The 13,169-nt window shown below is 45.8% G+C and overlaps 1 protein-coding gene across 4 annotated transcripts in view; it reads left to right on the top strand.

Moving 5' to 3' along the window:
• LOC112929632 (metallothionein-4) overlaps window positions 1-13,169 on the top strand; it is a 34,577-nt gene that overhangs the window by 7,068 nt on the left and 14,340 nt on the right. For 2 of the 4 annotated variants that reach the window (XM_026011781.2, XM_026011780.2), the window contains exon 2: window positions 2,153-2,323. Coding sequence is in view for 1 of the 4 variants with exons in the window: in XM_072750197.1 (XP_072606298.1) it covers window positions 4,198-4,205 (8 nt within the window). In the remaining 3 variants the exon portion in view is untranslated. Of the gene's footprint in view, window positions 1-2,152; window positions 2,324-2,408; window positions 4,206-13,169 lie in introns of all 4 variants that reach the window. The other 2 variants (XM_072750197.1, XM_072750198.1) reach the window with 2 other exon arrangements.

Raw genomic sequence — 13,169 nt, 5'->3', positions numbered from 1 at the left:
TTGGTCTAACAGGATTCAAATATAACAATAGCCTTGCCAAAAAATTCACTCAAAAAAAATTTCAATGAATTTTTGTTGATGTTCTTTCCAACATTCTCTGGTTTGAAGCATAAGCATCTGATTCTGAAACTTCTAACTTAAGTAAATTATGATTTTTTTAAACCTACTAATCTACTCTCTAACCTTTTTGCTGTCGTGACTGATGGAAAACTCCTTCTGCTTTCATCTCTACCTGCCAAGCCCACAATGGTAAATGGTACAGATCGGAAGGTGTGACCAGAACTGTGCTGACAGTAACAAGCCAGCTCTGCCAAGGCAACGAGGACCGGGAGGCTTCAAATGATTTTGAATTTAGAGAAGGCCATGGCAGGATCCAGTGAGCCCAGTACCCAGGGAGCAGAGGAACCAGCTCCTGACCCAGCCTGCCCCCCGGGGTGCAGATCAAAGCTGATAGCTGGAGTCTGTTCCAGTTTCCAAGGAGTAAGCTGTTTATAGCCCCCTGGAGCCATACCTGGGTGTGGGCAGCATCAGACGCTGGCTGAAGCTTGACTCAGCTTTAGTAATTACCCATTTGGGTAGGAAGCCAACTGCTGGGGCATCTGCTCTGGAAGTATGAGTTTCCTACCTTGGTATAAATTCTTGTAGCTGAGAGCATGGTGCAGCTTTGCTGATCTGAGCACCATATCTTCAGGGGGCAGAGCAGGCTAAAGAAATTCCAAGTCTCATTTCTATGATCATGGCATTTCCCAGTAGGAAAGGGCAGAGAGATCACCAGCCTCAGCTTCTGACCATCCAGTCCTTGTTTGAGTACTTACTGTGCCCACAACTCACATGAAGGCCAGTATCTTTAAACAGAATTCTCAGAAATCTCTTACTTATATTATTATATAAATATGTTTATCTTATATATATACATATCTTTTATATAAACTTACATAAGTAATCTCTTACTCATGATACTCTACTGAGCCATGTAGAGCTCAGAGCCTCTGTTGAAACAGACAGATTGCCTTCATGACTCTTCCCATGTCAGCTCTTTGGGTACTTGAAGATGTATCATCATGCTTCCATGGGTTCTTCATGCTTAAAGTCCCCAGGTGTACCCTTCAAGGCTTCCTTAGGATGTGAGAGCATATTTTACCATGAGTTCTTGCTTGAGGAGACTGCAGATGTGATATTAGCTTGAACCCTACCTCCCTCCCAACACACACACAGAAGTACTTCCCTTCATATGCTGAATTCTCCAGAAACAACGCCAGGAACCAAAAGTCAGGGCTATTTTTTTTTTTTTAAGAATAGACAAAAGCAAACTGCCTAAAATGCTTAGGCTGGACGGGTCCCTGCAGGACACAGAAGGCGTGTTCAACTGGGATTGTGAAAACTTGAACCAAGGGACTATTTACAGAGGTATAGTAGCACTTGGGAAACCAACACAGGGCAAGGAGGCAGCAGGGGAAGTTGTAACCACCTGTGACAGACTGAATTGTGTCCCTCCTCCCCCAAAAAAGGATGTTAGAGTCTGAACCCCTAGAATCTCAGAATGTAACCTTATTTGGAGAGGGTCTTTGCCGAGATAATCAAGTTTAAGAGAGGTCATTATGGTATCATAATCCATACGAATGGTGGCCTTATGAAAGGGGGAATTTAGAGCACCTGGGTGGCTCATTCGGTTAAGCGGTTAAGCATCTATCTTCAGTTCCTGTCACAATCTTAATCTCAAGGTCCTGAGATCGAGCCTTGAGTTGGGCTCCCTGTTCAGCAGGAAATCTGCCTCCTCCTCTCCCCCTCCCCTCTGCTCACGAGCTCTTTCTCTCCCCACACCAAATAAATAAATAAAAACTTAAAAAAAAAAAAGCAGGGAGGAATTTGAATATAGACTCACAAAGTGTAGATGAAGGCAGAGATCAGGGCAATGACTCTGAAGCCAAGGAATACCAAAGATGGCCACCAAACCCTCAGCAGTGAGGGAAGACCACGGAACAGATTCCCTCTCATGGCCCTCAGAAGGAACCAATCCTACAGAGACTTTAATGTCAGACCACTAGCCTCCAGGATTGTGAGAGAGTAAATTTCTGTTGTTTAAGCCACCAGTCTATGGTACATTGTTATGGCGCCCTGGGAAACTGACACACCACTCCCTACCCTCCCCCAGGGAAGGGAGCTATGTTTCAGGAGCCCAATGAAGGGGCACCTGGCTGGAGCTGCATTCATCGAGGTGGCAGCGCAAGGAGGAAGCTGAGCAATCAAGACTCTCACCGTTCTCTCCTCCTGCCCTCCAGTCTCCTACATCACCTACGCCAGTGGAAGCCAGCAGACAGGGGAGGTAGGAGTTGCAAACCAAGAATCTACCTGGAGGGGCATGTTGTCCACACTTCTTTTATGACCTATCTGTGTGGGTTTCTTGGCAGATCTGGCAGGAAAGGAGCTCAGAAAACCACATCCCAAAGAGGGGATGTGACAATGCAATCCATATAATGCAGATTCGCTACTCCAGTTCAACAATCTGATTCTTCAATCACTCACTCCTGCTGACTAGAGGGCTGCTGCCTGCTTCATCATTTCTGTCTTGTCCTTCCACTCATGCCCTCTAACCTCTTCAGAATGATGGCTTCTTGAAATATTTAATTTATTAATGAAGAGATAATACTTGGATAGCCTACCAAATTAAAAGATATAAAAGCATATATACAAAGATGTGAAGAAATTGGAACCTTCACGCACTGTTGGTGGGAATGCAAAATGGCGCCACCACTGTGGAAAACAGTATGAGGATGCCTCAAAAAACTAAGCAAAGGGTTACCATATGATCCAGAAATTCCACTTCTGAGGATACACCCGAGGAATTGAAATCAGAGACTCAAGCAGACATTTGTACAACAGTGTTAACACAGCATTATTCACGATAGTCAGAAAGTGATAATGACCCAAGTAGCTGTCAAGACATGAATGGATAAATCAAACAGAAGAATGAACAAATCAACAAAATTCATACCAGGGAATAATATTCAGCCATAAAAAGTAATGCCTCCATGCTTCCACGTGGAGGTAACTTGAAGATATTAAAGCCAAGTGAAATAAGCCAGACACAAAAGGACAAATATTGTATGGTTCCACTTATATAAGGTACAGGAATAGGGAAATACATAGAGAGAGTAGAAGTTACCAAGGGCGGATGGGGGATGGAGGCAGAACAGGGAGTTATTGTTAAATTGGTGTAATTTCTGTGTGGGATGAGGAGAAAGTTCTGGACATGGTGTGACAAGTAGTCAACACTGTGAATGTGCTTAATACTGCTGAATTGTTCACTTACAAATGGTTAAAAATGTAACATTTAAGTTATTTATATTTCATCACAGTACAAAATTATATATATATATATATATATGATTTTGTTTATTCATGAGAGACACAGGCAGAGGGAGAAGCAGACTCCCTGCAGGGAGCCCAATATAAGACTGGATCCCAGGATCCCAGGATCACGCCCTGAGCCGAAGGAAGATGCTCAACCGCTGAGCCACCCACACATCCCAAAGGAATATATATTTTTAAAGAATATACAATGAAAAGAAAGTCCCCCTCCCACCCCAGTCCTTGCCATAGGATCCCCTCCGTAGAGACCCTCCTGAGACCAGTTTCCTGGATCTTCTAAAGACGGCCCGTGATCACATGAGTTGGTCCCTTCTTCCTCTGCATACCCTTCCCCCAGCTTTTATTCCCTCCACAGATAGTAGCACACTAGACGCATGGTTTTATATCTTGCTTCTTAACGATATGCTTTGGAGAGCAGCCTCGTTTTTCCGGTAAGGCCGCAGAGTGGTATTCCTGTACAAAGCCTTTCACGTAGAAAGTGTCAGGACCAACATTTGACATCAACATTTGTATTTTAATGAAATAGAATACCTTAACTCCAAAGAACAAATCAGGAATGGTAGAATTACAGAAAACCTGCCAAGTGTGTGCATTCGTGAGGACAGGGTGGGGAATATAGTCTTTCAGCTCAGCTTAACATTTATGGAGGCCACACCGGGAGAAAGGTCCTTTGCTGAATGCTGATATAATAATAGCCAACAGCTATAAAGCTCTTACCATGTGGCAGCTACTGTTCTATGCACATTAACTTATTTAATCTTTGCAACAACCTTATGATGTAGGCGCTGTTACTAATCATTCCTGTTTTACAGATCGGTACTCCCAGGCATGAAGAGGTAAGTAGCTCGCCTAGGATCCCATAGCTAATTAATGATGGACTGGGGCTGCGCCCAGAGAGTGGGGCTCTAGGGCCCTTGCTCTTGTACAGCACTGGTGCTGCCTCTCGGGCATGCACACATTGACTGAATTTCACACCGGGCCCCGGGTTTCCTACTGAGAGAGGTATAATGATGCCATATACATAAGCCCCATGCCCGATGAGTTAGCAGCCACAGCAGGGGCACAACTCACCCTAATACAAGGCAGAGAACTGATCACAGTTAAAAGAGGATGGAATGTTCTGAAAGCTCGAGGAAAGATGATGAGGAATACCCAGTGGAGGAAGTGACTTCTGAGTGTGAAGGGAACCAACATTTATGGAGCAGCCACCCCACATCAGCCACTACATCTGTTGAGTCCTCTTGGCAACCCTATTATCACCCCCATTTCACAGACCAAACAAACTTAAGCCCCCAGAGATGCATGAGAGTGGTGAAGCTGAGACCCTCTCCCAGGATCGGCTAGCACTCAGAGCCAGGGCCTCTCTCCACAGTGAGGTACCAGCAAGCTGTTCCCAAGACCAGTGACATCAGCCCTCCTCTGTTGGCATGTGTGGGATCTGTAGTCAACCTAATGTGAATCGTGGCCAATGAATAAATCAAAAGCACTTTGAAGATGACATTGCTCATATAAAGAGCCCGTTCCCACAGTTGCAGTCAGTGAGGCACGACAGGACGGTTTGGGGCTTGGGGCGAGGATTGTGGTGGTGACAGTGTCTCAGCAGAGCAGGAATTCCTGGGGCAGAGGAACGCCGAGCAAAGAGGTTGAACTCATCCATTAGGCTGGGCTCCAGCAGAAACCTGGCTGTTTCTGGAAGAATCAAAAGGAGACTCTTAGGGGCACCTGGGTGGCTCAGTCAGTCAGGCATCTGCCTTTGGCTTAGGTCACAATCCCAGGGGCCTGGGATCAAGCCCTGCATTGGGATCCCTGCTCAGTGGGAATCCTGCTTCTCTCTCCTTCTGCCTGGTGCTCCCCTTGTTTGTGCTCTCTCTCTCTCTCTCTAAGAAATAAATAAAATCTAAAAAAAAAACAAAAAACAAAACAGAAAGATATAAGCCAAAATCTTATTAGTGTAGCAGGATTTCCATTAAGCATTTTTTTCTTCTTGCCTACCTACACTTTATTTCTTCCTTTCCTTTCTCCCTCTCTCTCTTTCCTCCTCCCTCTATTCCTCCCTCTCTCCCTTTCCCTTCCTCCCTCCTTTTTTCCTTTCTTTTCTTTTGAAAAAGTAATATGGTAAAAGTATTTCACCCTAGTTCTTTTTTTTTTTTAAGTAATCGCTACACCTGGGGCTGGGGCTCACAACCCTGAGATCAAGATGCACATGCTCTACCAACTGAGCCAGCCAGATGCCCCTATGATAAGAATTCAAATGGTATAAAAAAGCCTCCAGTGTAAGTCTGCCTCCCAGCTGAGGTAACCCTCAACTCCCCAGACTCCCTGTCAGAGGTAACTACCACCATGATGTGTTTCTTTTATCTCCTTGCAGACATATTCTGTCCATATACAAATGTGGACAGTTAGCCTCTTTCCCCCCACATCACTGTGTACCTTGCTTTGCCTCAGTTAACACTATGTATCTTCTTGATCTTCCTATAAGGGGACATATGGGGTTACCTTATATTTTTAAGGATCTAGAATTCTATTGCATTAATGTGTCACAATTCTTTGAATCAATCCCCATTGCCATGCACACTCCTTTTCCAATCTTTTATGAGCAAAATTACAATGAATTGCACCCCTTTCTTTGTGCACAATGTATAAATAAATATATAGAATCATTTCCCACAAGTGGAGGTGCTTCGTGGAAGCCCACATGCCTTCCCCATTTGGGATGCTTTTGTGGCTGGCCCACAGGCTGTAAGTCGCCTTGCTGCCTCCACACACATGTGCTTCACATTTTTGGATCTCTGCCAATCAGATAGATTCCTTTTTTTAATGATATCTGGTTGTAGTTTTAATCTGCATTTCTATTACTATAAGCAGAGATGAGTATCTTATCACTTGCTCTAAAAGCCATTTGTATTATTCTGACGTCTCTCCCTGCCACAGACCCTCCAGCAGAGGAACCCACAGCATTGGGGCACCTGGGTGGCTTAGTAGTTGAGCCTCTGCCTTCAGCTCAGGGCATGATCCTGGGGTCCTGGGATCGAGTCCCACAGCAGACTCCCTGCAGGGAGCCTGCTTCTCCCTCTGCCTATGTCTCTGCCTCTCTGTGTGTGTGTCTCTCTTATGAATAAATGAATTTTTAAAAATTAAAAAAAAAAAAACATGGCATTAATCCCAGGCTGAGCCTTCTATGGACCCCTCTGGGGACTGTAAAGAATAGGATCTGGATCTCTTGGTGCATCTGGACCAGAGCCATCCCGGTGACTCCAGTCTCCTTTTGGGTTTACTAGCTGTAAACCCAGGGTGATAATTTACCGTGGGAGCTGGGAACGTGATTCAGTGCAGGCCCAGGCAGCCCCCGGGCTCTCCGAGCAGCCAGCTGCCGCTGCCCGGCCCAGGGCAGGCCTGTCCTGGGACTTTGCCGCACACCACCAGCCCATCCTTGAAGAACAGAACTTAGTCCTTCTGGGTTTCTGTTTTCTCCCCAAGTCTTTAAAAAGCTGTGGTGGGAACAGAATGCTTCATTCATAGGAGGCCCTGAAAGGCCCTTTTGTGCTGCATCCGGTCCAGGACCCAGCTCAGTGTTCTCTGAAGGAGAAAAAACGTGGACAAAAGCTGGCATCCTGAGAACCCTGAAGGTCAGGTCCTCGTTAATTAGCCACTGGCGTCCCTGCCTCATTAGTATGCAAACACAGGCAGAGCGGAGCTTCTGCTGCTCCAAGCCGCTTGCTCGTTAGAGGTGGGATTTTACTTTTCTCCCCTCTAGCACTTGCAGGGAGATCTCTACAGAGACAGGCTTTTTCTACCGTGGGACCTCTGAGGTGGGTCATCACCCCACATTTGGTCATCATCTTGTTCATGCCCTCGTTGTAGACATAGCCCTGAGTTTGGAAAGAGACATACTGGGTGGGGTTCAGACCCCCACTCTGTCCCTTCCTGGCTGGATGACCTTGACAGATGACCTCTCAGGGCCAGTGCTCTCCTTGCAAATATGGATTTACTGTAGTACATACTGCGCAGGTAAAGTACTGGTGTCCTCGGATGCAGAAAATGGGCAGAAATAGGATTTGGAGATCACAGAACAGATTTAGAAGGGATTCATTTACCAGGCTTTTCCTTTGAGGAGATCAACCCAAGGAAATAATCACTGAGATCTAAAAAAAATGCAATCAAATCCTAACATTTCCTTTGGGTTGAAATTCAGGAACTTCTTATTACCCAATTACCTTCAAGGTAAATAGTTAAAAAGTAAAATCATGGGACAGGTGGCTCAGTCAGTTGAGCATCTGCCTTCGGCTCGGTCATGATCCTAGGGTCCTGGGACCGAGCCCCACTTTATGGGGAGCCTGTTTCTCCCTCTCCTGCTCCCCCTGCTTGTGCTTTCTCTTTTTTTCTCTCTCTCTGTCAAATGAATGGATAAAATCTTTAAAAAGTTAAAAGAAAAGTAAAACCAACCAATCAATCCTTGCCCTTGCACCTAAGACCCCATATGATCAGGCTCCTGTCCACTTCCTTGCCCACTATCCACCACTCAGCCTGGGGCTTGTTAGGGGGCAAGGGCAGGCCATCCTGACAAAGGCCACTTTGGCATGAAGATTTTTCAGAGCTGAAGGCGATCAAGACCCTGCAGGCTCTGCCCTTCCTCGAACTGCCTAGAAGAATCCAAATTGGGGGTCTTTTCCAGCATAAAGGCTATAACCAGAGCTAAATTTTATCAGAGTGACCCATCTAGTTACCGAACATCGGCCTTTTTTCTTTTTCTTTTCTTTTCTTTTTTTTTTTTTTTGCACTTATACGCACATATTCCAGTTGCCTTTTTTCTTATCGTCCCGTGAAGCACATGACTTTGCTCTGGAGTCCCAGGCCCCTACCCGCTTCTCCCTCAGTTCAGGAGGACATACGTGCTTCCTTTTGCCTGGATGTCTTTTGAATTTCCATATGTGTAGAGATTCCCCATCTATATGCTATTAAATTTGATTTTCTCCTATTAATCTGTTTTAAGTCAGTTTGATTCTTAGTCTAGCTAAAAGGACATTTGAGAGGACAGGCCCCTGATGGCCCCAAGGCCCCTGCCAGGGGGCATCTCTCAGGGTTGTGAACACTCAGAGCTTCCTTATGTCCGTCTTCCAGCCCCTGATGTGGAAGCTCTTTCTACCTAGACTATCTCTCTCACTCTCCTCTCCAGTCTGGCTAATGTGTGCTCAACGATAGGTTTCAGGTGAAGCATTCACGTATTTAGGATGGGGGAGAGCAAGGGCCTGAAGCCCCCGGGTGGGTCATCCGTTCCTATGGCCCTCCCTCCGTAGGTTCTGTCTTGTGAGAGGTGTTGCACGTGTGGTTTCAGACTCCCGGGGCTGCAAGAGCCACCAGGGAGTGCATGCCCAGGGCCAGTACTGTGACTCACTGTGACTGGCACCTGGAAGGGGCTTGTGGCTCCATCTGAGCAAGGGGAACAGAGAGGAGGGAAGGAAAGGACAGGGTGGTGGAGAGATGTGAATGTACAGAGGGGCTTTCTGGAATCAGCGGCAGAGGGATTTACCCAACTGGGTAAAGCCCCTGGAGATGGGAAGAGGTTGGAACAGATACAGTGGTGGCACTTGAAGGAACAAGCCGTTGGAAGGCCCCTTCTGAACTTTTCTGGGTCCTTACTCTTAGACACTTCAAAGGTGTTTACAACCCTAATTACCCCCACACGCTGTGGCCCCAGGCAGCCGCCAAACTTGGCCTCACTCTTCCTATTTGCAAGTGCGGAAACTAAGCCCCATGGTTAAGTTGTTGCCTAGGGCCCAAAGAGGAAATCAGCCTGAAAGGTGGCTCCTGTTCTCAGGAAATTACCCAGTAGAGCAAGAGCTGGGTGCTGGGGGTACCTTGGGCCTCAGCTTAGCAATGAGTGAGGGGACACTCCCTGCTCTGTGATTCTTTAATTCTCTACCGTGCATTTACCCAGCGCAGGATTTATAACGAGGCAGCACCCAGGCAGGCCACATTTGGCCCTAAAACATGTGATGATATCAGTGTTTGTTTGTTTAATAGAATATTTTGTAGAAAAATTGAAATTCAAGGATTCTCTTGAAAGATCAAAAGGTCAAAAAAAATTAAAAAAAAAAAAAGAAAGATCAAAAGGTCTGGGAACACTGGACCCACCGATTCCAGCTCCACAGATGTAAGGCTAGCTGGAGCCAAATGGTGGCTACCTCCTTTACACAGGGCATGTGTGCACCAGTTTGACACAGACCCCACTGCTCTCTTCTCTCTGGCCTGGCTTCCTTCACTCATTCATGAAACCTGCTAAACCCCATCCTCAGCACTTGAATCAAAGCTCTTGAATGATCTCTTCCCCCTTAGTTGCTTCCTCTAGCTGTATTGGCCTTTTCTGGGTGTCTTGTAAAAGCCAAACTCTTTTCAGCCACAGGACCCTTGCATATACTCTTCTGTCTGCCTGAAACACCCTTCTCCCACAACTCGCAGTGAAAGGGTCACTTCCTCTGTCTGAATTGGGTTGCCCTTAATATATCTAGAGTTGCCTCCCATGCCACATCACACCTCATAATTATTCACGGATGTGTTTGCTTGCTAGTCTTCTGTCTCTCCTATTAAAATACAAACTCTTGGAGGGCAAGCACTTGCCTGGTGTGTTTGGTTGCTCTGTCTGCAACACATAGCCCAGAACCTGGCACCCCTTGGGAACTTGGTAAATATTTCCAGCATGAATGTGTGAATGAATGCATAAGTGAGACCTTGCCAGGCCCATTGGATGTCCACTCAATGACAAGTGGCCCATCATCCCTGCCTTCCTGCAGGGCTAATAAGAGGATGTTGTTTTTCCAGGATTTCTGGTGTCATTCACTCAGGCTTATGTTTGCAGGCACATGGGCTCCCTTTTCCAGAAACCCTGGGATAAAAGGTGAGTGAGAACATTTCAGGGTGTTTGCATTCAAACCTGAATACATGTGTCAGGCAAGGACTGATGATTTAAACCATCAAAGAGACAGCAAGACGACAGAGTACAAAATGATGTCTCTTTTAGACACAGATAAAGAGACTTAACTTGAATTAAATCTATAAAGTCCCAAAGTGGATGCAGAGAGGCAGAGACGATGGACACCCAATCTCAACTATTAGGAAAAGGAGAAGCTCCCATGAGGTTTAAAAGAATTTAAGGCAAAGAAAAGCCACCCGCTTCAATCTACTTTATGCAAAGGACTTATGAAGTCTTCTACCCCAAGACATAGGATGAACCGATAATAAAAACAGGTTTAAGAAAGCTTCAGGGGTGGGAAGCCTGTGTTGCTCAGTGGTGAGCATCCACCTTTGGCTCAGGGAGTGATCCCGGGGTCCTGGGATGGAGTCCCACATCAGGCTCCCCACAGGGAGCCTGCTTCTCCCTTTGCCTGTGTCTCTGCCTCTCTCTGTGTGTCTCTCATGAACAAATAAATAAAAATTTAAAAAAGCAAGAAAACTTCAGGGGTTCCCGGGTGGCTGTCACTTAAGCATCCAACTCTTAATTTCAGCTCAGATCATGATCTCAGGGTCATGGGATCAAACCCCATGTCAAGCTCTGCACTCAGCAGGGAGTCTGCTTGAGATTCTCTCTCTCCCTCTCCCTCTGCCTTCCCTACCTCCTGCACACATGTGGGCTCTCTCTCTTTCTCAAACAAAAAAAATTTTTTTAAGAATGCTTCAGATTCCTAAGGGACAGATTGGAGGCTGGGATGGGGACCCATTTACAACTGTGTGGCCAGTGTTTGGCTGATGCCAAAAGAATAAATAATGACCTGAATATGGTAGAGCACGGCATGCCTCTTTCCCAAGTGCCCAGCAGATCCCAGCCAGAGCAAGAGTGCTGGACTAAACAGATCCAAGTGATTGTTTACTTGGTGGTTCTGGGGTCTCCAAGCTGTACCTGACTCGTGTAGAATCGTGTCTTCCAGGCTTGGGAGTCAGCCACTCAGAGGGGGTCGGCCACAGGGAAAGTTGCAGGGTGGGGATGGTGAGGCCGATGTAGATTTTCATTCAGGTTAGTAAGCAAGCAGGTTTGGCATTTTGTACTAGATGAATGGAGAAGGTCTTCAAAGAGGGCAAAGGATGAGGTGGCATGAATAGATATTGCCACCTTGCAGTCAAGAATCTACTCCCAGGGTCTCAGATCCCAAGGGGAATAGCTCTTCATCATTGGCCATCCCCTAGTTTCTCCTGGCCTTCTGCAGCATCTCTCCCCTCCATATCCCTGAAAAACAAGAGAGATAAGCCAGAAGACAAACGTTGGGACTTGAGAGTGGCTAGGGGTTGGAGAAGTGGGAAGAGGCAGGAGATTTCTGCTCATCACAAAAACAAAAAATGAGAACTAAAACAAACAAAACAATCCACAAAACTCTACTAATAATGCTCCCTAAAAGGTAATAGGCTAAAGGTAATGAGCTTCCTGTCACAAGAGGAGTACAATTTCATGACTCTTATAGATGAGATTCCAGCATTGAGCACTTCACATGCTGACTGTGAATGGGAGAATATTCAGACCCTTTGACACTGTATGCAAAACTTTTTCTGGATGAGCATCTTTTTTTCATTATAGATAGTATTGATAGTAGATAGATAGTATTGAGCTTCTCAAAAGGGCTTATGACTCAAAAAAGATTAAAAATCATTGAGAAGGGGACCCCTGGGTGGCTCAGTGGTTGAGCATCTGTCTTCAGCTCAGGATGTGATCCTGGGATCCTGGGCTTGAGTGCTGCATCAGGCTTCTCGCAAGGAGCCTGCTTCTCCCTCATGTCACTGCCTCTCTCATGAATAAATAAATAAAATCTTTAAAAAAATTATTGAGAAGAACTAATGAGGTCACAATTTCCCAGATCTAGCTGCACATCAGAATCATCTGAGGAGTTAAAAAAAATGAGACCTTCCCCAACTCCCACTCCAAGCTCCCCCAAAATTGTGTTTTTTAGAGGCTCTCACTGGGTGGTTCTGATGCCCTCAACCAAGGACTGGTCTGAAGTCTCTTTAAAAAAAAAAAAGTAACCAAAGGCCTAGGTGAATTTTAAGAAATTTTGCACCTCCAAAGCTTTAGAATTCCAAGACAGAGGTCACAGAATGGGGCCCCATGGGCTGCTCTGGCCTAGGAGTGATTTTTTGAGAGGAGAGTATTTAAAAATAATAAACAACTTTGGTCAATGTTTAAAAATTGGAATAGTTCTCACACATAATTCAGATTTTCAACTTCTTCTATATGATGCAATAAATGTCACCTATAAATCTCCTATAAAAGAGCTAACAAAATTTGACCTGATTCCCAAATCTCAATATTCAACTAAAGTTGCTGTGTTTGCCACCGGCCCAACTACTCCCTGTTACATATAATCAGCTTGCTTTGCTCTTCGGAGTTAACTGCTAGTCCCTAGGCTCTTTAATTGGAGCCCCCTATTTGAAGCTTCCCCAGAAATTCACCAGCTTGAGAGACTGTTAACTCCAAGGTGTTTCCCAAAATGAGACAGAAGCTGTTTGTTCCTGACTGAGCTGGAAACGGAGGAGGGGTCGTTAGGTCTGCACTTTCCCCAGCCCCCTGCCTCCCACCCTGCTGACATCCAGAGTTGTCCTTAAACTCTGTCTAGCACTGGGCCAAGGACTTCAAAGCCACTCAAGATCCAAATTGAGTTGACACTAATCCTCTTTGGCCTCAGCCTGTTTTCTTGTGCCAGGCAGAAACTTCCCGCCTCTCCTCGCTTCCTATTAAAATTAACAAGCGTTGCAGGCAGGCATCAAAGGCAGGATTGTGTCTTTAATATTCCAGGCAGGCCCGGGCTGTGATCACAGCCCCT

Source organism: Vulpes vulpes, chromosome 2 (assembly GCF_048418805.1).
Source record: "Vulpes vulpes isolate BD-2025 chromosome 2, VulVul3, whole genome shotgun sequence".
Classification (NCBI taxonomy): Eukaryota; Metazoa; Chordata; class Mammalia; order Carnivora; family Canidae; genus Vulpes; species Vulpes vulpes.
This window is presented reverse-complemented; position numbering and strand designations above follow the sequence as displayed.